The sequence below is a fragment of the Vidua chalybeata genome, chromosome 31, assembly GCF_026979565.1.
Source record: "Vidua chalybeata isolate OUT-0048 chromosome 31, bVidCha1 merged haplotype, whole genome shotgun sequence".
In the NCBI taxonomy this organism is placed as follows: domain Eukaryota; kingdom Metazoa; phylum Chordata; class Aves; order Passeriformes; family Viduidae; genus Vidua; species Vidua chalybeata.
Window position 1 is genome coordinate 129,707 of NC_071560.1, and position 21,940 is coordinate 151,646.

A 21,940-nucleotide genomic window follows, 5' to 3' on the forward strand; every position below is an offset into this window, starting at 1 on the left:
AGGTGGGGCAGGTATCTTCTGTTAAGCTGGGCAGTTTTCTTATCTCTTCCAAGAACAATGTCTCCCCCCGGGGAGATATCTTCTGTTAATGGGCCATTGAATGACTCGCTGCCACTCAGCCTGTTCACTGGATTCCCAGAGGAAGACCAGGCCCATCTACTCTATCACCAGACCTTCAGAGAAAACTACACCCTTCTATGGGATCATCGCTTCAGCAGCATTTCATCTGCCACTCCAGGAGCAGGAGGAGCAGCCACCATTTAACTGGACTATCACCAACACCCTGACTCCTCAGGGTGTCAGGTTTCTTACTCTATCAGTTTTGTTTATACTAATTACATTTTTTTAATTCAGTTCTTTTCCGAGTAAAGAACTGTTATTCCCATTCCCATATCTTTGCCTGAGAGCATTTTTATTTTGAAATTGTGGTAATTTGGAGGGAGGGGGTTTATTTTTTCCATTTCACGGGAGCCCCTTGCCTTCCTTCACAGACTCCTGTCTTTTCAAATGAAGAGAATAAATTTTTTGCAATTTATAAATTTTTTGCAATATGTAAATTTTTCAATATATAAATTTTTTGCAATATGTAAATTTTGCAATATATAAATATATATAAACTTTTTGTGTATAAAAGCGAGTGCTGGTCCAGGATGGTCAGGACGGACTGCGACGAGCATTCTCCAGAGCCCGGTGTTAGGATATCCGGTTTATTGGGGGGACCTCGCGCGGAGCCCAAGGAGTGGGGGCAGGACAAGATAGTGAGAGAGGTCCAAGAGAACAGAGAGAGAAAAAGAAAAAGAAGAAAGAAAAAGAAAAAGAGGAAGGAAGGTGGACAAGGAGAGGATGGGGTTTGCCTCTGTGCCAGAGGGAAGGGGAAGGAGATCCCACCAATTCATCCCTGGCAGGATGGCGTTGGCAGTGGCATTGTCCTGCAGCCAGGGACGATGCTGGGCTGGGAGATGGAGCAGAGGAGAGGGGGAAAGAGGCAGCAATTCTTCCTCACCTGCCTCAAGTGTCCCACACCATCTTCCTTTCCCTCACAGCCTCCTCCTTCTCCATCCAAAGTTTGGGATTGACAAATTCTGGCCGGGGGGAAAAGCAAGGGGTGAGCACCTTGGTCCTGCTGCCCAGCTCGAGAAGTCACTGCCCTGTTCAGGGTCGGACAGGCCCAGACCCTGCTCATCTCCAGCCTCCCCCACCCCTCCAGGCTGCAGGGATCCCCCAGCTCTGGGATTGGCTTTTGCTGCTCTCCCCACTCTGATGCCAATCGGAACCCCAAAACCAAAGTCCCAGCCGGTACAGTGAGATCGCCACAGGAACCCTCCACAATTTTCCAATGGGACATCTGCATCTCACCTTTGGGGCAATGCAAGACCCAAACATCCCCTCCCCTGCATAAAAAGCCCTCCCAGAAACCCCCGATGGATTTGGGGCGAGCTCCCCCTCCCCATTCACCTGTGGGATCTGGGAGGGGTCGATGCTGCCAGGGCCAGGGGAGCTGCAGCCTCAGCAGGCGGGTGAGAAAACCCTGTGGTTCTGTTGCGGCTCCTCCTCTTCCTCCTCCTGTTCCTGCTCCTCCTTTTCCCCACCCACCTCCTCCTCTCTCCCTCCTCCTCCTCCTCCCTGCCCACCCCAGATCCCCCTTTCCCACCCACCTCTCACCCACAGCTGCAGCACACCAGTGTTTGGGTGGAGGGAACCCCCCATGAGCCCCCCAGGGATGGGCAGGGGGCTTGGGGACCTGCCCAGGGCAGATCCATTCCCCCCCAGAGCCACAGGGAATCACTCCAGGGATCGAGCGATGGGGACACAATGGGATCCCCATGGAACTGCCCATTTTCTAATAAATCCCCACCTTTCCCTCCTGTCACCCATCCCTCCCCCAACCCAAAGACCCCTCCCAACTCAATCTGGAGTTCCCATTCCTCTCCTGCTCTCTCTGAATCCTCTTTTCCCCTGCTCTTCTGCCACTTCCCCATCGTCTCTCCAGCCCCACCCCACACACCTATGCTTGGATTTCGGGGATCCAGGCCCCTCCTGCTCGGTCTGGGGGTGCCATCCCCCCCTTTCCCTCAATTCAGGCAGCTCCTGGCTACTTTTTCCTAGGAGGAATCCCTGAGTTTTGGGACTTCTCGGCTGTAGCTTAGGAGTGTGACAGCTCTGCCTGGCTTTCCCTGCCCTGCTGTGGCCTCTCAGCTGCCCGACACCCTGGGGGTACTGGGATTTCCCTCCTGGGGACAAGGACATTCATCCCCTTCCAGGAGCCCAATGCCCTGCTGGGGCTCCAGGTCAGGGGTCCTTGAGCAGCTGCCCCAGAACCTCCGCCAGGGTCTCCCAGTGCAGCTGGAGCCACTCGGCCTGGGCTCCCCAAAGGCCTCAGCAAGGCCCAAGTCCCTCCCAGGAACCCTCAACTCCCTCAAACCCAGCATCCCCCACATCCCCTGCCAGTTCCCCCCATGGCACCGGCCATGGCCGTGTCCCCACACGTCACTGACCATGCTCCACCATCTCCTCACCCATGGCTGTCTCCCCACGACCCTGCGGTGGCAGCGGGTTTCCGCACAGACTGCACTCGCTCCTCTCGGCAGCGGCGCTTGCAGCTCTGCGGCATGGCTTCGCGGTGGCAGCGCTCTCTCTGTGCGGCTCCCGGGTGCTCCGCGGTGACTCTCTGCCTGCTCTGGCTGCTCCGCGCTGGCCGTGGCCCCACGTTGGGCGCCCCTAGCGGCAGTGCGTTATTTTTCTCGGCTCCAGTTGGCTCCCGAGTGCCCGGCTTGGGCGCCTCGGCTTCTCGTCGGGGCCAGTGCTTTGCCGCTACACCCAGGCGCTTCTGCTGCCGCTCTCCAGGGTGGGCTGGCTGCGCGTTGCCGTTGGCGCGAGGGAAGAAACGAAGAGACAGGAAATTCGTTCAAATCCGTCCACGTGGCGGCTGGATGCTTTTTTGGCTGTGAGAGCCGCGATGGAGAAGTGACGGCCTGCTCCTAACCTCACATGGACGAATATGGCATCGGGGCTGGGGGAAGCGGGATGATATAGGGGTGGGACAGGGAGGACGGGGAGTCCTCTCCGCCCAATGAATACAGACGCCGTGGTGATGACGTGGAGACAGCGACCAACCGGAACACGGCAGGGGCGGGCACGAGGCTTCGGGGCAACTGGGACCGCGGGAATGGGGTGACGGGCACGGAATCCTCAGGAGTTGGCAGGGAGTGGTTACAAGAGTGACAGGGGGAAGCTCCAATGGCGGGCAGCCTAGAGCTAACCATCGTGGGGGTGGGGAAACACAGGGGATGCACAAGGGTACACAGAACCAGCAAACAAACAAAGATCACAACACCTAATCTGAACCCAAACCCAGGATGCAACACCCCACCGTGTTTGCATCGCTGTCATTGTCCCCACGTCTCCATCCATGCCTGTGTCCCCCATGTCCCCATGAATGGCCCCATCCCCCTCCATGTCCATGCGTGCCCATGTCACTCTCCAGGTCTGTGTCCCCCCATGTCATGTCCTACCATGACCACACCAATGTCTTAGTTCAATGTCTTTATTTTTACCTCAACACTGGATATTTTGAAGGGATGAAGAGAAATGAAAAGCAAATCAAGGCCAAAAGAAAAGGATCTCCATATCTGTGCCGGCTGAGGATCCACGTACTTGGGTAGAAAGGAAGAACCTTTTTTGGTGGAGTTTCCACCCCACTGTCTCCAAAATCTTGCTCTTTTCCCCACTTTTTCACCATTTGGCTGTGGAAGACACCCTTGGGCAATAGGAAATCAAAATGATGGAATCCCTGAAATTGGAAAAGACCTCCAAGGCCATTCAGTATTCCTTGATGCCACCAGCAGATAGGACTGAATGCAAAAGATGTTCTGGGGTTGAAAGTCAACAAATCCACTCTCCCCAAGGAATTCCCATTTTTGGTCTGTGTCCCGATGGATGCTCCTGCCCCTGAGTTCATCCAGGTGCCCACGGGGAGCCAGGACGATGTGGAGCACTCCATCCAGGGGTCTTCCCAAGATGGATCACCAGGACCACGGATCACCAGGGCTCTGCACAATGGGGGTCACTGAGGAACATCCAGTGTGGATCCTCCCATGGAGGATGGAGCTGCAGAAGCACATGAAGCTCTTCCCGTACTCGGGGCACTCACAGGGCTTCCCTTAGTGGTGCCTCCGTTGGTGTTGGGTCAAGTGAGAGCTCCTGGAGAAGCGCTTCCCACACGGGGGACACTCGTAGGGCCTCTCCCCAGTGTGGATGCGCCGGTGGATGGTGAGGCTGGAGTTGTGTTTGAAGCCCTTCCCGCAGTCGGGGCAGCGGAATGGCCTCTCCTCTGTGTGAATCCGCTCATGCAGGAGGAGATCGGAACTGGTCCGAAACCTCTTCCCACACTGGGGACACTCGTAGGGCCTCTCCCCTGTGTGGATGCACTGGTGTTTTCTCAGAGCAGAGCGGCACCCAAAGCTCTTCCCACATTCCAAGCACTCAAAGGGCCGTTCCCCGGTGTGGATCACCTGGTGCTCAAACAGCCTGGACCTCTCTCTGAAACCCTTCCCACACCTCCCACACTTGTAGGGCCGTTCCCCAGTGTGGATCCTCTGGTGCTGGATCAGCTGGGAGCTGTCTCTGAAGCTCTTCCCACACTCCCCACACTCGTAGGGCCATTCCCCAGTGTGGATCACCTGGTGACGGATCAGGTGGGAGCTCTGGCTGAAGCTCTTCCCACACTCTCCACACTTATAGGGCCGTTCCCCAGTGTGGATCCTCTGGTGCTGGATTAGGCTGGAGCTCCGGCTGAAGGCCTTCCCACACTCCCCACACTCGTAGGGCCGTTCCCCAGTGTGGATCCTCTGGTGTTCGATCAGGTGGGAGCTGTCTCTGAACCCCTGCCCACACTCCCCACACTCATAGGGCCGTTCCCCAGTGTGAATCACCTGGTGCTGGTTCAGGTGGGATCTGTCTCTGAAACCCTTCCCACACTCCCCACACTCGTAGGGCCGTTCCTCAGTGTGGATCCTCTGGTGTTCGATCAGGTTGGAGCTGTCTCTGAAACCCTTCCCACATTCCCCACACTTGTAGGGCCGTTCCCCAGTGTGGATCCTCTGGTGCCGGATCAGCTTGGAGCTCCAGCTGAAGCCCTGCCCACAGTCCAAGCACTTGTGTGGCTTCTCCCTGCCATGAGCCTTCTCCACCAGCTGCGAGCTTTGGCTGGATCTCCGTCTGCCTTCCTGGCTCAGGGGGGCTCTTTCCTCCCGGCAGCTCCCTGGGCTGGGTTTGCAGCCACTCCCCGGGCAGGATCTCTGGGGCTCTTCCTCCTCCTCCATCCAGCCACACCCTGGATATAAGAAATCCTGGTTTGGGGAAAAACAAGAGGAGAGCACCTTGGACTGGAGGTTCCTCCCTGCCCAACTCCATCTCAGGAAATCAATGGGAATCTTGTGTCTGGAAGAACCTCCAGAACACCAAGATTCAGCCCAGAAATCCTGCAAACTTCAAGACACAGATCAAAAACTCCCCAAACATCGCAAGTCAGCAAAAACCTCCTCCAAAAGATAAAGATTCAACTGCCACATAAAACCAAAGCACCAACATTTAGCCCAAGCAAGCTCAGAAACACCAAGATTCACCCCCGTGAAAATCGTGGACCCCCTCCATTCACCTGCTGCACGTGGGGGGAGCAGCGCTCCTGGGGCTGGGGGGAGGCTGCAGATACAGGGAGGGGTGGAACCTTGTGCTGCTTCCTGTTTCTGCTCTTCCTCCTCCTCCTCCTCCTGTGTCTCTGCTCTTCCTCCCACTCCTCTTCCTCCTGCTATTCCTCCTTCTCCTGCACAATCCCACCTTCTCCTGCCACGTGCAGCGTTTGACCATTTTCTTCCTGTTGTGGTTTGACAAGGAAGTGAATTTTTTCTAGGAAGTTGGGTCAAACTAATCAGTGGTCAGGTTTAGATATTGGTACTTGGAGTGACTACTGAAAGTATGGATATGCTTCTGAGAACACAGGGGGTTAAAAGTAAGAACTTTCAGGAGAACTTTCTCTTTTGATTTTGGTCGTCTGAGAGTGCAGACCTCCCCTGCCCAGCCTCGGGCTGCTTGGGTGAGGGGAAGCTACGCGGCCTTGTCTAGGTAGGCCAAGGGGCTGAAAGTCTGGAACTAAGCTAGCTCTTGTGAACAGAAGGGTGGAGAGAAGCAGAGATGCTCCCCCTCCCCTTCTCCCCTAAGAGGGAAAGAGACAGAGAGCCTGGCGGCACTTAGAAATTTGGTAACAGAGGAGAAAGAGAAGGGGGGGGGATAGTGCCTAGCGTAGGAAGCAGAACATCAGACAGAGATATCAGCTATCTAAGGAGTTTGAACGTTTAACCCTTTCTAAAAAATGAAAGCTTTTTAAAAGTATTACTCTTCTTTGATTTATAGTAGAAGAGAGATAGTCTGGGACTTAAAATGTTAAAAGAAGAAATATTTAAGAAATATAGGAAGAAATGATGAAGTAGCTTTTAGCTAGACTTTTCTTGTTAACTATAGACTGAACTAAAATCTCTTGTAATAGAAACTGCATTTTAAAGGGATGCAGTAGTGACCCAGGGAGACTTGTTTCAACTTTGAACAGCACAAAAATAGTGAGAAACGAAGAGAGCTAAAGAAGGAATACTGATACCCTCTGTCTTCAGGAAGAAGATGAGTCTTGTTTAAACCTTTCGGCCTCAGGGGAAAATAGGGGGGACTGTAGTCTTACGATGAGAAATTGAACTGTTGTATCTTTAGGTTTGTAGCAAAGCATTCTTAAAAGAGCCCTATGAGCAGTCTGTCCATGCACGGTAGTGAGAGCACTGTGACATAGAATGAAGAGTGTCACACTGGCAGATTTTCTCTGGGCAGTTGCCATGTGTAACAAGGAAACACAGGGTAGCAGCTGTGTTTCCTAGGGGGTCTGTAGTGCAAGAGAGACTTCTCTCTCCCTTGATAGTTTAAGTATAGATTACTTGAAGAGTAGTAATTTAATCAAGAATCCTGAGTAATATTTTATAGCTGAGTGTTTTTAGAAATTAAGAGGAAGAAGAGTGTTTTAAAGGGTCTTCATCTTAGATTTAGTTTATGTGGTTTTTGTATTAGTAGTAGTTTAATAAAGTTTTTTTCTTTTGTTATTAAGCTTTGGCCTGCTCTACTCTGTTCCTGATAACATGTCACAGCATTTATTTAAAGAAAGTACATTTTCATAAAGACGTTAGCATTGCGCCAGTGTCCAACCATGACATTTTTGGTTCCCTGACCGGGAATCAAATTCTGAGCAAGATGAGATAAAGATAAAATGAGAGCTGTAAAATAAAATCAAAAAGAATGAGAGCAAAGCATGTATTAAGTTATAGTACCAATATAGAAGTAGAAAGTTAGTGTAAGTTATTGTTTTATGTAGAAGTGTGTTGAATGTAATTTTAATAATAATTTTAGAAATGTGTGTTCTCAAAGGCGAAGGGTAGAGTGTCGTGGTTTGACAAGGAAGTGAATTTTTTCCAGGAAGTTGGGTCAAACCAATCAGTGGTCAGGTTTAGATATTAGCACCTGGAGTGACCACTGAAAGTATGGACACGCCTCTGAGAACACAGGGGGTTAAAAGCAAGAACTCCCAGGAGAACTCTCTCTTTTGGTTCGGGTCCTCAGAGAGTGCAGACTCTCCCCTGCCCAGCCTCGGGCTGGGTGGGGGAGGGGAAGCCACGCGGCCTTGTCCAGGTAGGCCGAGGGGGCTGAGGGTCTGGAACCGAGCCAGCTCCTGGACGGAAGGGTGGAGAGAAGTGGAGATGCCTTTGCCCCCCCGCCCCTTCTCCCCTAAGAGGGAAAGAGACAGAGAGCCTGGCGGCACTTAGAAATTTGCCGGCAGAGAAGGAGAAGGGGGGGGGATAGTGCCCAGCGTAAGAAGCAGAACATCAGACCGAGATATCAGCCATCCAAGGAGTTTGAACGTTTAACCCTTTCCAAAAAATGAAAGCTTTTTAAAAGTATTACTCCTCCTTGATTTATAGTAGAAGAGAGATAGTCCGGGACCTAAAATGTTAAAAGAAGAAATATTTAAGTAGGAAGAAATGATGAAGTAGCTTTTAGCTAGACTTTTCTTGTTAACCATAGACTGAACCAAAATCTCCTGCAATAGAAACTGCATTTTAAAGGGACACAGTAGTGACCCAGGGAGACTTGTTTCAACTTTGAACAGCACAAAAATAGCGAGAAACGAAGAGAGCTAAAGAAGGAATACTGATACCCTCTGTCTTCAGGAAGAAGATGAGTCCTGTTTCAACCCCTCGGCACCAGGGGAAAATAGCGGGGACTGTAGTCCCAAGATGAGAAACTGAACTGCTGTTATCTTTAGGTCTGTAGTAAAGCATCCTTAAAAGAGCCCTATGAGCAGTCTGTCCATGCACGGTAGTGAGAGCACTGTGACATAGAATGAAGAGTGTCACACTGGCAGATTTTCTCTGGGCAGTTGCCATGTGTAACAAGGAAACACAGGGTAGCAGCTGTGTTTCCTAGGGGGTCTGTAGTGCAAGAGAGACTTCTCTCTCCCTTGATAGTTTAAGTATAGATTACCTGAAGAGTAATAATTTAATGAAGAATCCCGAGTAATATTTCATAGCTGAGTGTTTTTAGAAATTAAGAGGAAGAAGAGTGTTTTAAAGGGTCTTCATCCTAGATTTAGTTTATATGTTTTCTGTATTAGTAGTAGTTTAATAAAGTTTTTTTCCTTTGTTATTAAGCTTGGGCCTGCTCTACTCTGTTCCTGATAACATGTCACAGCATTTATTTAAAGAAAGTACATTTTCATAAAGACGTTAGCATTGCGCCAGTGTCCAACCATGACACTTCCTCAACCCTGCTTCTCTTCCCTTCTCCTCCTGCCCCCAGTCCAGCACCCACTGCCGGCTCCCTCTTCCCCCCAGACCCACAGCATCCCAGCGCAGGGGCAGGGATGGAGCTGGGGCAGGTCGGGCTGGGGCAGCGCTGGGCTCTCGGCCGCCTCCGCCCGCACTCGGTCCCCACTGCAGCCGCTCCTGCCGCAAACGGGGCACCCCCATGAAAGGAACAAGAGGAAAGTGTCTTTACAAACAGATGCTGTCAATCTGCTTGGAGATAGGGCCAGGGACCTGTACATAAGGAAGTGAAAGGAGAAGCCATCAGTTTCAGAAAATGGTATCAATTGATGACACAGACTGCTGCTCAGCCAAGGTCCTGCTCAATTCATGAACTTCCAGAAGAACAACAAAGCCTTAACACATCCATGAATATCGTTTGCTATACAATAGTGGGGTGCATATGAAGGGGGTATGAAGTAGGTGGATTGGGAAGTCTGTAGCTCTCAAGTACTTCAGCCAGTGGGGAAAGGGAGAGGGAGATGTGGCCAGGAGAATTAGCATGAAAAGGAGGCTGTGTCCTCCCACAATGGGAGAGATCCCATGGAGGGGAGAAAAGGGAAAGCCAGGGAGGGGTCCTGGCCAAAGGGATGATGAGCCCAAAATGTCTCTGAAGGGTCCCTTGGGAAAATGTTGAGGTCGTTTGCACATTCCCCCACAGGTAATTAAGGACATGGACACCCAGAGGGGCAATAAGGGAAGAGGAGAAGGGATTTGGACAACAGGGGATGGATGGTGTTGGTGTGCTGGGAAGGGATCGGGTGAAGGGGAGTGTGCAGCAATATGGGGAAGGCAAGAAGCAGCACGAGGAATAAATGTGGTGACAAAAAGGATAATGGAAAAGAGGAGGAAGAGAAAAATACAGAGCACTGAGATGTTTTCCATCACTCTTTTATGCTCAGAATTGGCCAGCTGATCCAGATCCTCTCCATCCCCGGTTTCCAGGACAGGAAAGGAAGGAGGTCAGGATGTCAGGGGGTTTCTCTGCGGTGGGCAGCGGCAGCACCGGGCGCAGAGCTGCGGGACCGGGAGCTCGGGCTGGGGGCCTGTGGGGAGCTGCGGGGCCGGGCTGGGGCTGTGGGGCAGCCGGGGCTCAGCGCCGGGCGCTGCCTGACCCCTCCAACCCCGGGCAGGGCCGGCACTGGCCCCCGGCCCCCAGGAGGCTGCGGGACGCCCCGGCCGCTGCCCAGCCCCGGGGAGCTGCCGGCCCTGCCTGCCGGGGGGGCCACCTTTGGACACTGCGGCAGGACAGGGACCGGCTCTGCCATACGGGCTCTGGAGGGGACCCTGAGCACAAGCAGGAAAACAAAGGAACAGCTGGGAAATGCAGAGTGTACATGCAAGGATCAGGATTTTCTATGAACCATTTGTTTGGGTCGCTGGAGAAAGGAAAGATTTTGCAGAAAGCTCAGCAGCTCTCAGAGGATGAGCACCCACAGGCACTGAGCGGGGCTGCAGGAGTGGCAGAAGAAGGCCCTGGAGCACTTGGGCACAAAGACACAGCAGCTGAATGCAAGGAGGGATGAGCCAAAGGCCAAGTTGAAGGCAAAGGCCATGGCACAGTTCCTACAGCCCCTCAGGGATCAACCCCAGGGCCCAAGGGGGCCCCAGCACCCAGGGGACGGGGTTGGCCACAAGCACCTGGCAGAGGCATTGCCCTCCTGGGCAGGGGAGAGCCCACCCAAACAGCCCCTGGCAAGGAGTCAGGGCTGGAAACCAAGATGCCATGGGTACGGCTCTTGCCATTGGCTTTGGCAAGAAGAAGAGCCAGACCCAGGGCAGATATTCAATTGTCTCCCTTGCAATTCATCCTGGCAATTCCTTACCCTGCTAATTCTCCACCTAGTGCAGGCTGGAGGTAAGGGATGGACATCTAAGGCAGTCTGTGGCCAGAATCCTGTCTCTTGTGAAATCTCTGCCACAGGAAGCTGGCACAGAGCCACAGGGCTGGCACAGAGCCTGCCTTGGCACTTGGCTGTTGCCAACATCCAAGCAGGACATCGGGCCCTGCCTAAGGACTGCAAAGCAGCACCACTGGTGGCCAAGTGGCGCGGCCCGTGCCAAGTGGCCCTGAGGCCAGAAACAGTCGCCAGCACAGCTGAACACGGGGGGACCCCTCAGCCTCGGCTCCAGGGCTCTGAAGCCCCGGAGATTTGCACTTCCCGCCTGCAGCAGGAGGATGGGAGGCCCCCACTGAGCCTGCACTGAAGGCAGCGCAGCAGCAGCCAGGCCTCCACAGCGGGGCAAGGCCCTGGGCCTGCCCACACATCCTCTGCTCAAATCCTCCGCCTGCCCACCCTCCTTTGGCATCTCCAGACACCGGGGCCAATCCTTGCTGCCACTGCTGCAGCTTCAGTGCTTTCTGTGCCTGCACTGCCGCACCTGCTGGGGAACACAACGGCACAATTCCACTCTGCCTCTCACTTACACTCACACACTGCGCTGCCTGCCATTGCATCCATGGAAAATACACCAGGGCATCGACTTCAACTGTTTTAACATTTTATTTCTCTACTCAGGCTTGCTTTGCCTTGGCCTTGGGGAATGAAAGTTTAAAGGTTTTTTTCAAGGGATGTCCCACCACTCCATGGAGATGAGTTGAACAGCTCAACACTCTGCGAATGGCCCAAAAGATACCCACAAAGATAACGACCAGCAGCAAAACAGCAACGCCCAGCAGCAAACAGCAACCAACACCTACCCCAGACACTGCCCCCGGCACAGCTGGAGACACCTGCTCTGCAAAAGGCTGAGAAGGAAATCCAGCAGTTCCCACATAATTAACATCAGAAGCAAACAAATCCGGATCCAATAGGAACCCAAATACTAAAAACTGCACGACTTGAAACTACAGAACATTAAACCAATGGGTTTCGATTGGTTCAGACTGTATCAAGTTTGGGGGAAATCTAGTAAAACCCACGTGTCACAGAACGATTTTCTCTGCACAGCCGGGCTATGTGGGGATGGAATGATTTCTGTAGCACATCCTGGCTAGAATCAATAATGCCTTGACTCTAACACTAAACATATTGGTGGAGTTTTTCTTTTTCCTGCAGTTTCAGTGCAAAATTTATAGCATTAGAGTATTTTTTGTAATAATCCTTGTTCTGTATTGCCAGTTAGGTTTGGGTCAGGGATGGGAGAATGAGTTTGTACTTCGAGGCGAAGTAGAAAAAACTTAATTGCCTCGGAATTTTTTTGTGTATGTTTGCGTGAGACATAGCAAAATTAGGAAAAAAAAAAAAAAAGCAGGTTGTGGGGGGGCCACATGTGAGGCTGCTGAAGGCTGCTCTGGGAGAGAAGCTGCATTCCAGGCAGCCAGCAGAGGAGCTTTAGAAATGCAAATTAACACTGCTGGGGCAAAGTGCGGACAATGTACCCGGCTCTTCTTGCCTGGGGCAGGAATTGGGCTGATTCCCTCTGCCCCTCACCCCAAGCTCTGCCTGCTTGCACAGATGCAATTGGCACAGCTGAAGGCAGAGCCCATGGTCAGGATCTCTGACTCTGCAACAGAAATGGGTGAAGCTGCAAAGGAAAACAGCAAATGGAGAATGTCGTCAAAACTTCACTAAAATAAGGGGGGGGATCATCCCTCTGCCCACTCCAACATGTGCTGTCACTGTCTATGCTATACAGGGAGCATCAGAGCACTGGGGGTTTTGCTCTAACAAGTTCAGGGAAATCAGCTGGAATTCAAGTATTTGATGATGTAATCAGAAAAAAACGGTCGATTGATGCAGCCCCGGCTGGAGGGAGCGCCCAAAAATGGGGAAAAGATGAACGGCCAGCAGAACAAATCCTACAACCAAAGGGGACCCGGGAAGAACAAAACAGAGTCAATGAGTGAATCTGCCTGGAGACAGGGCCAGGGACTTGTAGATAAGGAAGTAACGGGAGAAACCATCAGTTCCAATAAATGTTACAAATTGATCCAGACTGCTGCTCAAAGTCCCGCTAAATTCCTCAACTTCCAGAAGAACAAAGACTTCACAGAGCCACGAATATCGGCTGTTATACACCAGGAGGGTGCACATTAACGAGGACAGGCAGCAGGCGCATCGGGAAGTCGGAACCTCCCGAGTCCCTCAGGCAGCGGGCAAAGGCAGAGGGAGATGCGGCCGGGAAAAGGAGCATAAAAAGGAGGCTGCGTACTACAGCAAGGGCAGAGAGCGCACGGCAAATGCCCCACGGCCTCTCCCTCTGCCCAGCAATAAAGTCACTTTGACAGGACTCCTCGGTCTCCTCTGGGCACAGAAGCCTCCGGCGACGTGAATTTCCCCGCACGCTCCCGGCGACGGGGCAGCCACCTCTGTCCTAGCCACAGCAAGCGGGACGAGGCAGCGCTGCTCCGGCAGCGGCTCCTGCCCAGGCAGCGGCGGGAAGGAGAGCGCGGGCAGCCGCTCCCGCAGCGCCCTCGGCCCAGGGCCACCACGGGCCGGACACGGCACAAGCAAGCCGCCGCAGCCCCCTGCCGCCCCCTCCGCCCGCAGCGAGCCCCGAGCCCCCGCAGAACCCAGCGCGGCTCCCACCTGCGCCGGGGCCGCCTCCCAGCTCTGCCAATGCCGCCTCCCCGGCCTCCGGCCGCTGCCGCCGCTCCCGGGCCCGCACAGACGCTCCGCCAATGGCGCCGCTGCCCAGCCAGGGCCGCCCTCAGGCCGCCAGCGGGGCCGTGCTTCGCCCCGCTCTCACCAATCAGCGCGCCACAACCACGACTGACGGCACAGCCGGCCAATCGCAGCGAGGGGCGGGCTCTGCACACGGCACCGCCTCGCCCCGCGCTCTCAGGGCCCCCCGGGCTGGGCGAGGGCAAAGCCGCAGCTGAGGAACAGCCCTGGAACGGGCCCGGGCCCGGGCCGGCATCCAGCGCAAACACAAACAAACTTCTCCGCACCTCCCGACACGGCTTTCCCGGCCCTGCGCCTTCGCTGCCTCCGCCTCTGCGGCAAGCCCACGAGCCCCACTTCTCCTGCGCCTAATTAGCAGCATCAGTGCAGCGCTTGATTTCCCCCAAAAAGGGAGAAAAAAGCCCTGGGGGTGAGTGGGGCAGGGGAGCGATTTCGGGCAGAAAACTCCAAAACCTCCGAGCAGGAGAGTGAGAAGTCAAGGAAGAGCCTTGGATGCAGCTTTCCCCCAGGCCTCCCTCCTTCCAGCTGCACCTCCTCCCCCGGCAGGGCAGGAGACAGGGAATGGGGCCATGCTCAGTTCATCCCCCGTGCCTTCTCCCTCTGCTCAGGGACAGGAGTCGTTCCACTGCTGCACCCTGCGCTCTCTCCCACCGGAGACTTGTCCAGGAACTTCTCCGAGCGGAGTCCATCCCCTGGGGCACAGCCCCCCTCCAAGTGCTGCAGCGTGGGTCACTGTGCCACGGGCTCAGTCCTTCCAGGACAGGCTGCTCCAGCGGGGGCCCCTCTGCTGCGGAGGATCCTCCTGCCCGAGGCATTCTCAGCAGCCAGACCACCCCTGACGGATCTCCTTCCGTGCTTGCAGGGCTGCAGTCAGCAGACGTGTGCAGCGCAGCCAAAATGATCCAGCACGTGGTTGCTGCAGTTTGCACGCTGTACTCTGTGGCGTATTCGGAGTATTTTTTAACTCCCTTGGCACGTAAGTTGAGCTTTCCCCTCGGTGCTGTGGCTTTGGGCTTGCTGTGTGCTTTCTGTTCTTCCTCTGGACCTGAGTTGACTTTGTAACCAAATTGCCATGAAGACACCATTGGTTTGGGAGAGCTCCTGCCAGCAGCTGCAGCTGCAAAAGGGGGTGTCTGCAGCCAGCGGGGCGTGCACAGCATTTGCAATGAGCCCTGGGGGGTTCTGTTCCCTCAAGCGGGGAGTCTGTGGCAGCAGAGCCTGGAACTCCCTCCGTTTGCTGGTGCAGCCAAGAACTGACCCAGCCCAGTATTTTGTGCTGTTCTCTTGCTGTGTGAAGGGACTGTGGCTCCTGCAGGGACGCTGTGAAAGCAAAATGCTCTCTCGGGTTTGCCTTGCTCCATGGCATTTCCCACCACAGGCAGGTTTTTTCCTGACAACATCTGGTTCATGTTCCCTCTTCCCTTGCAGGGCACCTCATGTGTGGATCCTGAGCAGCTCCTCCTTCGGTGAGTGGGGAAGGAACCTTTGGTGTTTGGATTTGTGCAGCAAGTTGTGAGCTCGGCATGTGGCAGCCAAGTGCCAGCCTGGGAGGCAGAAGGAAAGTTGCTGTCAGTGTGCTTGCAGCAGCAAAGGGATCCCTGGCAGTTTTCTCCTTTTCTGCTGAAGAGCTTTTGAAGAGCTGCAGGTCTGGTTTTGCAGGCAGAGCATTGCTTGCTGGCTTTAGCCATGGTGGAATATCGAATTCCCAACAATAAGTGGCAATGTCGACTTTAGCCCATTGTTGGTTTGAACAGCTCCAAACCCAATTTCTGCTTAGTGCAGCTGGATGTGCAGCTGAGGATAAAGAAGGTGATAACTGAGCAGAGCAGGCTGCTGTGTGTGTGTCTCGGCATCAGCTGCACCCAGTGTTGCTCTGCAGCTGAATGTCCCAGGGCCATTGATTGTCCTTCCCCAGCTGAGACCAAGGGGCTGCCGGCCCCAGGGAGGGGGGCTGCATTCTGGCTCTGCTGCAAGGCGGGGTCTCACTCTGGGAGGGAGCGTCTTCCACGTGGTTTCTTTCAGGGAACAGCGTGAGCCTGGCGGAGCCTGCCGAGAAATACCTGGAAGTGGAGCAGATTGGCCAAGGGTAAGTGCACGGCAGTTACTTCTGCACAAGCAGGCCCAGGTGTTGTGCTGGTGCAGGACCAAGTGAGAAGTCAGGAGAGCTCCAAGCACCTCCAGACACTGGGGTACCATCCTGCTGTCTCTCAGTCCTGATCAGAATTGATAACTGTGCTCAGAAAGCACCATCAAAGCCCCTGAGGCTGGCAGTGTCCTGCCTGCAGCAAGGAGCAGGACCTGGAAGATCTTCTGTCCCTGGTTTTGGATTGCCTAAAAGAGCCACTCAACATCTGGTGACTGTCAGAAACCAGTTCTCAAGGAGATTTCTTTCAAATATTTTGCTTCAAAAAATATCCTCCGGTCAGGATTATCAACCTAATGGTTTAGAAACAGAAACCAGAGATGAACTAATAAGTGCTCTGTTCTAGCACAGGTAGTAGAGCCCATGCATTCAGTAACAGACACAGAGCTGATGCACTCTGGGGGAAAATGCATCACCTGCCTGCTGGCAGGACCCTTGTGGATCCTGCAGGTCTTAGGCAGGAAATGGAAAAGGATGAAATGCATTCTTTCCCAGTTCTTTAGACACCCATTGCTCACCCTGGGCTTTGAACTAAAGCAGTTCAGCGTGGACATTTGGGATTTGCTCCAGCCCAATTCCTTCGTGTTGGGTCTCAGTTTTCTCTTGCACACCTTGCATGGCAGAGGGCTGGTGGCTGCTGCGCTGTTGTTGGAAGGGTCGATGCACCCAGGTGTTTGTGAACGCTGCAGGCAGCAGAGATCTCCTGTCTGGGCTGGCTTTCACTGCCAGGGCCTAAAGCGCTGCCTCTTTCTTCTCTGCTGTTTTGTCTCCAGGGCTTTCGGAACCGTTTCTAAAGGACTGGACAGGGCCACAGGAGGAGAGGTCGGTGTCAACGCGCCCAGCACGTCTGGCAGCTCTCCAGGGCTTTCCCCTCTGCTGGGAGCTGTGGCTGCAGCTTTGGGGGCCAGCAGAGCTTTCCTGCACAGGCTGCTCCTCTGAAGGCAGAGCAGTGTCAGGCTGCAGAGCACAGCTGGGACAGACTTGGTCCTTCTGAAGTGCCCAAAGGAATGCAAGGAGGGCAGCGGTGTCTGTCAGAGCAGGACACGCTGGCTTGGTCTTCATATCTAAAAGTGTGAATGCATCAGTGCTGGAGACTGAGGCCCAATTTATCTTCACCCCAGCCTCAGTCAGGAGCACTATTTAGCAGTTTTTCCATCCTGCCTTTCATCTTCAAAGGGTACCTCAAGGCCTAATTAGGGAGAGATCCCAGTTGGGCTCAATTTGGGGTTTTAGTTCCACTTCAGCTGTTCACAGAGAGAGAGGGAGAGAAATGAGAAGATGGATGTCCAGAGCCAAGTTCTCCCCTAAACCCTGCAGTTGTGTTTGGCTCTGGGGTCAGTGACAGCCTGTGACAGGGATCACCTGAGCAATGGATGTGCGTGTTTGCTTTGTTGTGCAATCCCAACCAGAGCAGTTGCATCTGAAATCATGACCAAATCCCATAGAATTTATGAAGGGTTCCCGGCTGTTCTGCTCTGTTTTCACAGAACCAGAATTACCTCCTGCTTGCAAAATGTGTTTGAATAATAATGAGAGTGTTGAGGCCATTTGAGAAGACTGTAGGTGCAGAGAATGTTGTTAGAGCTTGGAGGCTGACAGCTCAGGGGCCATTTGTGCAGAGCTTGCAAGGCCAAATGTCTCTGGCCATGTGTCCTGTCAGCAGCCCCCAGCAAGCAGAGCAATGGGCTGTGGGAATGGCGCTTGCTGAGCTCTGGTGTCCCATCCCAAGGCAGTTTGGCACAACCCGTCTCCGTAGCTCCAAAAAGACTCGCTCCGTGTTTGCTGCGGCCTCCTGCCACAGACTCCTCCAGTTAAAGGTCTGCAATGTCCCTTCAGGTGGCCATAAAGAAAATGAGTCTCAGAGGGCAGAAGAGGGAACGAGCTGTGAATGAGCTCCTGCTCCTGAAGGACAAGAAGAACCCCAACATTGTCAACTCTTTGGACAGCTGAGTGCTTCAGGCCTTATCCCGTGCACGGGCCCTGCCTTAACCTTTCCTGGCATCCGGAGTCTGTAGCCTGTTTTGAAAATGCCTGACCCAGCCATGTCTTCCCAAAACAACAGCCTGGCAGTTCGCTCCCTCCATGTGCCTTCGTTGCTTTGCTTTGGTTTTTCCTTCAAGGTGACCCTGTTTTCTGTGTCTTACAACAAGTGCTGATAAACCACAGCAGAAATTATTTCCCTTCTTCTTCCCAGCCCTTTTCCATTGCTGCAGATGCCAGGAAGACCAGGTTCTTGTTTCCAGAAATGCCTCATTTGCCCATTTGTCACTGGCCTTGCCTGTTTCTGAAGGGACTTTCTGAAAGGTTTTCTGACCCCTTTTGTCCCAAGTGCTGCACGGCCTCCTCCCCTGGATAACCCTGGGAGTTGTGTTGCCTTGTTCTGGAGGGAACGGTGGAACTGATGAGTTCTGAAGCTGAACCAGCTGGGGGCCAGTGTTGTGGTTCCACATTGATCTGGGCTGTTGCTAAACTGCATTTTTCACCCGCTTGCCATCTAAGGCCTCTCCTTTCTCACAGGTGTCTCCTCATTTAGACTGTGCAGATTCCAAGGGCTGTGCAGCCTGGCAGGAATGTCTCTCCATCTGATCCTGTCCTCACTGACAAGTGACCTGGAAACAAAACTCCACTCCAGGCTTTTCCATGGGGGAATTGAGCACTGCACATTGGTCTCCATGCCATTGTTTTCCTCTTCCAGCTTCCTTGTTGATGGAGATCTCTGGCTGGTGATGGAGTACATGGATGGAGGAACTTTGCAGGACGTTGTCAGAACGACAGGCATGGCTGAAGGAGAGATGGCAGCTGTCAGTCGGGAGGTGAGGGATCCTGCTTGTGACTGCCGTGCCTTGGACACGATGGTCCTTCCCAACAGGGCGTGAGAACAGGAGTGGCTCCATGCTCAGGGCTTTGTTTCTCTGTTGTTTTTATGAGCTGGAGAAGAAAGAGCCCCTGCAGTGAACGGCCTGCCAGCAGCACTGCACTTCTCCTCTGTTCTTGTTCTCTTTCCTGCTGTTGTGGTCCTCTCTGTCTGTTTTGGATTTGATGTGCTGTTCTCAGCTTTGCCTTGAACCGTTTGCCTGGAGCTTGTCTGCACTGCACTCCTGGCCTGTCACAGCAAAGTTGCTGCTGGCAGAATTTGAAACTGTCCTTTCTTGTGTGATATATTCTGGCCATTGGTTTTTACCCTTGTGTTTCTTGTTCTCTCTCAGTGTCTGCAGGGCCTGGATTTCCTCCATGCGAAGCGGGTGATCCACAGAGATCTGAAGAGCTCCAACATCCTTCTGGGAATGGACGGCTCTGTCAAGCTGGGTGGGTGTTCCTGGCCAGGCACGGCGCTCCTGGGCTGCGGCTGTGGGGCTGCTTCCCAGTGACGGCCAGAGCCCCACAAGGGCTGCTGGGGGCACTGCCCGGCCCCTGCTGCCAGCTGAGAGCGGCTGCCCCTGCAGAGAGCTCAGGAGAGGAGCAGGCTGTCAGGAGTGCCTTTGCTCTGGGAATGGCCCTTCCAGAGGGGCAGGAGTTGGAATCTACAGCTTCAAGGGAATCAGTAAAAGCTGCTGCACAAAAGCTGAGGGTTTCTTTAAGGGTCCAGTTCCATCTTTCCTTGGCTACAGCGCTGAGGACTTTTCCAGCTGACTTCAGTACTGCATTCTCAGACTGAGAGTGGGGAGTCTTTGTGCTTGGTTTCCTCATTCCAGCTGCCTTTGACAGTGTTTGTTTCTGTCCTCAGCTGATTTTGGCCTCTGCGCTCAGCTCAGCCCTGAGCAGGACCAGCACAGCTCCATGGTGGGCACTGCTCACTGGATGGCCCCAGAAGTTGTCACCAGTTCTCCTTATGGCCCCAAGGTGGACATCTGGTCCTTTGGCATTGTGACCATCGAGATGGTGGAAGGAGAACCTCCTTACTTCAAGGAAATGAGGGCCATGGTAAGAGGCAAATTCTGCAGTGGGTGCAGAGGCCTGTGAGCACAGGGTGACCCTGCACTGGGAGCAGCAGCTGGAGGATTCTGCCCATGGGGAAGGGAATTCCCAGAGGACTCGAGCCTCAACACAGACGAATATTCTGCAGTGTCCAGCAACAATTTGCGTTGGGATTTACGTTGTTGCAGCTCTTCTGGCTGTGAGGATGACCTGAAAATGTGAAGCGAGTGCATCAGCTCTTTACAATGGCTGTGGCAGCACCAGGGTGTGGGTTTTTTGGTTGGCATAGAAAAATGAGCTGTGAGCAGCATCTCTGTCTGGGAGGAGAGTGCCCCTGGAGCTGGGGCTGGGAACCCGGGCTCGATGTGAGCACTTGTGGGTGTGAAGGAAGCTGGCAGAGCGCTGAGTTTGCTTTTCCTGCAGGCTCGCGCTCTGATCTGGCAGAACGGGACCCCGCAGCTGCAGGAGCCCAGGCGCCTGTCGGCTCTGCTGCGGGACTTCCTCGAGTGCAGCCTGGAGCCGGATGAGGAGCGGCGCTGCTCTGCCCAGGAGCTGCTGCAGGTGAATGCCAAGCGGCTGCAGGGGAAGCAGCAGCGTCAGGGAGGGGTTTTCTTGTGGGGCCCCCTCCGAGAGTCTCCAGTCTCACTGCTTTCCACACGCAAAGCAAGCAGAATCCTCGCCTGGTTTGGCTTGGCAGGGTCCTTTCCAGGGCATCTGCAGCTGGTGCCCCACAACGAGCAGGGCCATCTTCCAGCAGGTCAGGTGGCTCAGAGCCCTGCCTGACCTGAGCTTGGATGTTTCCAGGGAGAAGGCACCTGCCACATCTCTGGGCACCTTCTGTCAGTGCTTCCCCACTCTCCTGGTTAAAAAAATCTGCCTTCGATCTCATCTGAGCCTGCTTCCCTCTCCTGAGTTTCAGACCATTTCCCTTTGTCCTGTTGCCACAGAGCCTGAGAGGAAGTGGACTCTGGAAAGTGACGGTTCATTTCTTTCTTTTTTATCCTTTGGGCAGCACCCATTTTTATCATCAGCCAAGCCTCTCTCCAGCCTGACCCCTCTGATCACCGCAGCCAAGCAACTGAGGGAGCAGCGGAGGAGATGAAGCACTGGAGGACAGCTTTTAGCTGCAGTAGTTAGTTAGGACAACTAGTTAGTCATGGTAGTTAGCAGTGCTAGTTATGGTTATGGTAGTTAGGACAGCCTGTTTGTTATGGTTCTTATGACAGCCTGTTTGGTATGGCAGCTTTTTGAATAAAAACTCTCTTAAACCTCAACTCCCTTGAGGTGTCCCTTCCTTCTCCCTCTGTGACTCAGCTGCCCGGAGCAATGTGAGGGGAGAGCGGGCCCAGCCTCGCCCAGAGCTGAGCCCCAGCAGAGCCCTGGCAGAGCCCAGAGCAGCCTCGGCATCTGCAGAGTCAGTGAGACAGAGTGAAAATTTAACAGGGTAGAAATCCATTTGGATTTAGGTGAAATGAGCAGCTTGAAGCTTGCTAATGTAAGTTGTAATGAACACTTTCCACGTGTTCCCCAGAGACGCAGGCAGGGCCTTCTTAGTTCCCATGGCAACACCAAGAAAGCTACTAACTCTAGGTAAGTATCGATTGACTTTTACCTGTCACCATCACCTAAAAAAGAATAGACTAGGTTAGGCTGTGAGAAGCAGGGAGACAGAAAGAGAGAGAGCCGTGGTGCTGCCACCAGGGAAGGAGCAGGGACAGCTGTTGTTCTGGACTTCAGCAACAGACTCTGCATGCCACGCCTCCTCACCCTCTGGCCACCGGTGTGCCACAAGGAAAGAAGAAGGGACAGCTGCTGCTCTGGACTTCAGTGACCGACTCTGCACGCCTCCTTCCTTTCGGCCACTTGGGAAAGCTACGACCGCGGGGGCGAGCTCTGTGTCGAGCCCCCTGCCCAGCTGATCTTTTTAATAAAGTGCTGAACATTAATAAAGACATTAGCCCTGTTCATTTCAGTTGGGGGCTCGTCCGGGATAGCCACACCCGAAGAGGACCCCCGGACAGCTGATCAGCTCGACCACCTGCTTCGAGGGACCATCGGGAGTCGCTGGCTACCTTCGGACCCTAGGATCAGCATGAGACGAGCAACGCAGAGGAGCGTCGGATTGGTAAGAAAAACAGGGAGAGAAGCGAGTGAGTGAGTGAGTGAGTGAGACAGGGGCTGGCAGGTTGGAACCCTGAAGTGAGAGGGACCCGCTAGTACCGCGTTTCCAGACTCCTGTGAAGGGGCCGGCTGGGAACGGGGAGAAGCGAGTGGAATAGAGGAGCAACTGAGGCGTCTCCTTAAAAGTAAAGCAGGCCCTCCTCTGAGCGTGTGGAGGTGGCCTAGGGGCAAAGTAAGTCCCT

General features: G+C 53.9%; 2 protein-coding genes across 2 annotated transcripts in view; one reads left to right on the forward strand and one right to left on the reverse strand.

The window, feature by feature from the left end:
• Positions 1 to 3,514: 3,514 nt before the first annotated feature.
• LOC128801753 (zinc finger protein 239-like) overlaps positions 3,515 to 21,940 on the reverse strand; it is a 45,846-nt gene continuing 27,420 nt past the window's right edge. Inside the window, exon 2 of the mRNA XM_053967860.1 lies at positions 3,515 to 5,348. Within this exon, the coding sequence (XP_053823835.1) occupies positions 4,161 to 5,321 (1,161 nt within the window). The 5' untranslated portion in view covers positions 5,322 to 5,348 and the 3' untranslated portion in view covers positions 3,515 to 4,160. The remainder of the gene's footprint in view (positions 5,349 to 21,940) is intronic.
• On the forward strand, positions 12,629 to 21,090 carry LOC128801679 (serine/threonine-protein kinase Pak-like). The gene is made up of 11 exons (XM_053967723.1): positions 12,629 to 12,781; positions 13,318 to 13,612; positions 13,724 to 13,928; positions 14,382 to 14,495; positions 14,948 to 14,985; positions 15,542 to 15,605; positions 18,358 to 18,475; positions 18,869 to 18,968; positions 19,387 to 19,583; positions 20,001 to 20,138; positions 20,590 to 21,090. Exons 1-11 carry the CDS (start codon positions 12,629 to 12,631, stop codon positions 20,677 to 20,679), a joined length of 1,512 nt encoding a protein of 503 aa, XP_053823698.1. The 3' UTR covers positions 20,680 to 21,090.

What these genes read in the sequence shown, in the direction of transcription:
- LOC128801679 (XM_053967723.1), top strand. Translation starts at nt 12,629, where the DNA reads ATGCAGCCCCGGCTGGAGGGAGCGCCCAAAAATGGGGAAAAGATGAAC. An exon ending in AGGGACTTGTAGATAAGGAA is followed by an intron (nt 12,782 to 13,317) that starts GTAACGGGAGAA and finishes CCCTCGGCCCAG; the next exon opens with GGCCACCACGGGCCGGACAC. An exon ending in TCAAGGAAATGAGGGCCATG is followed by an intron (nt 19,584 to 20,000) that starts GTAAGAGGCAAA and finishes CTTTTCCTGCAG; the next exon opens with GCTCGCGCTCTGATCTGGCA.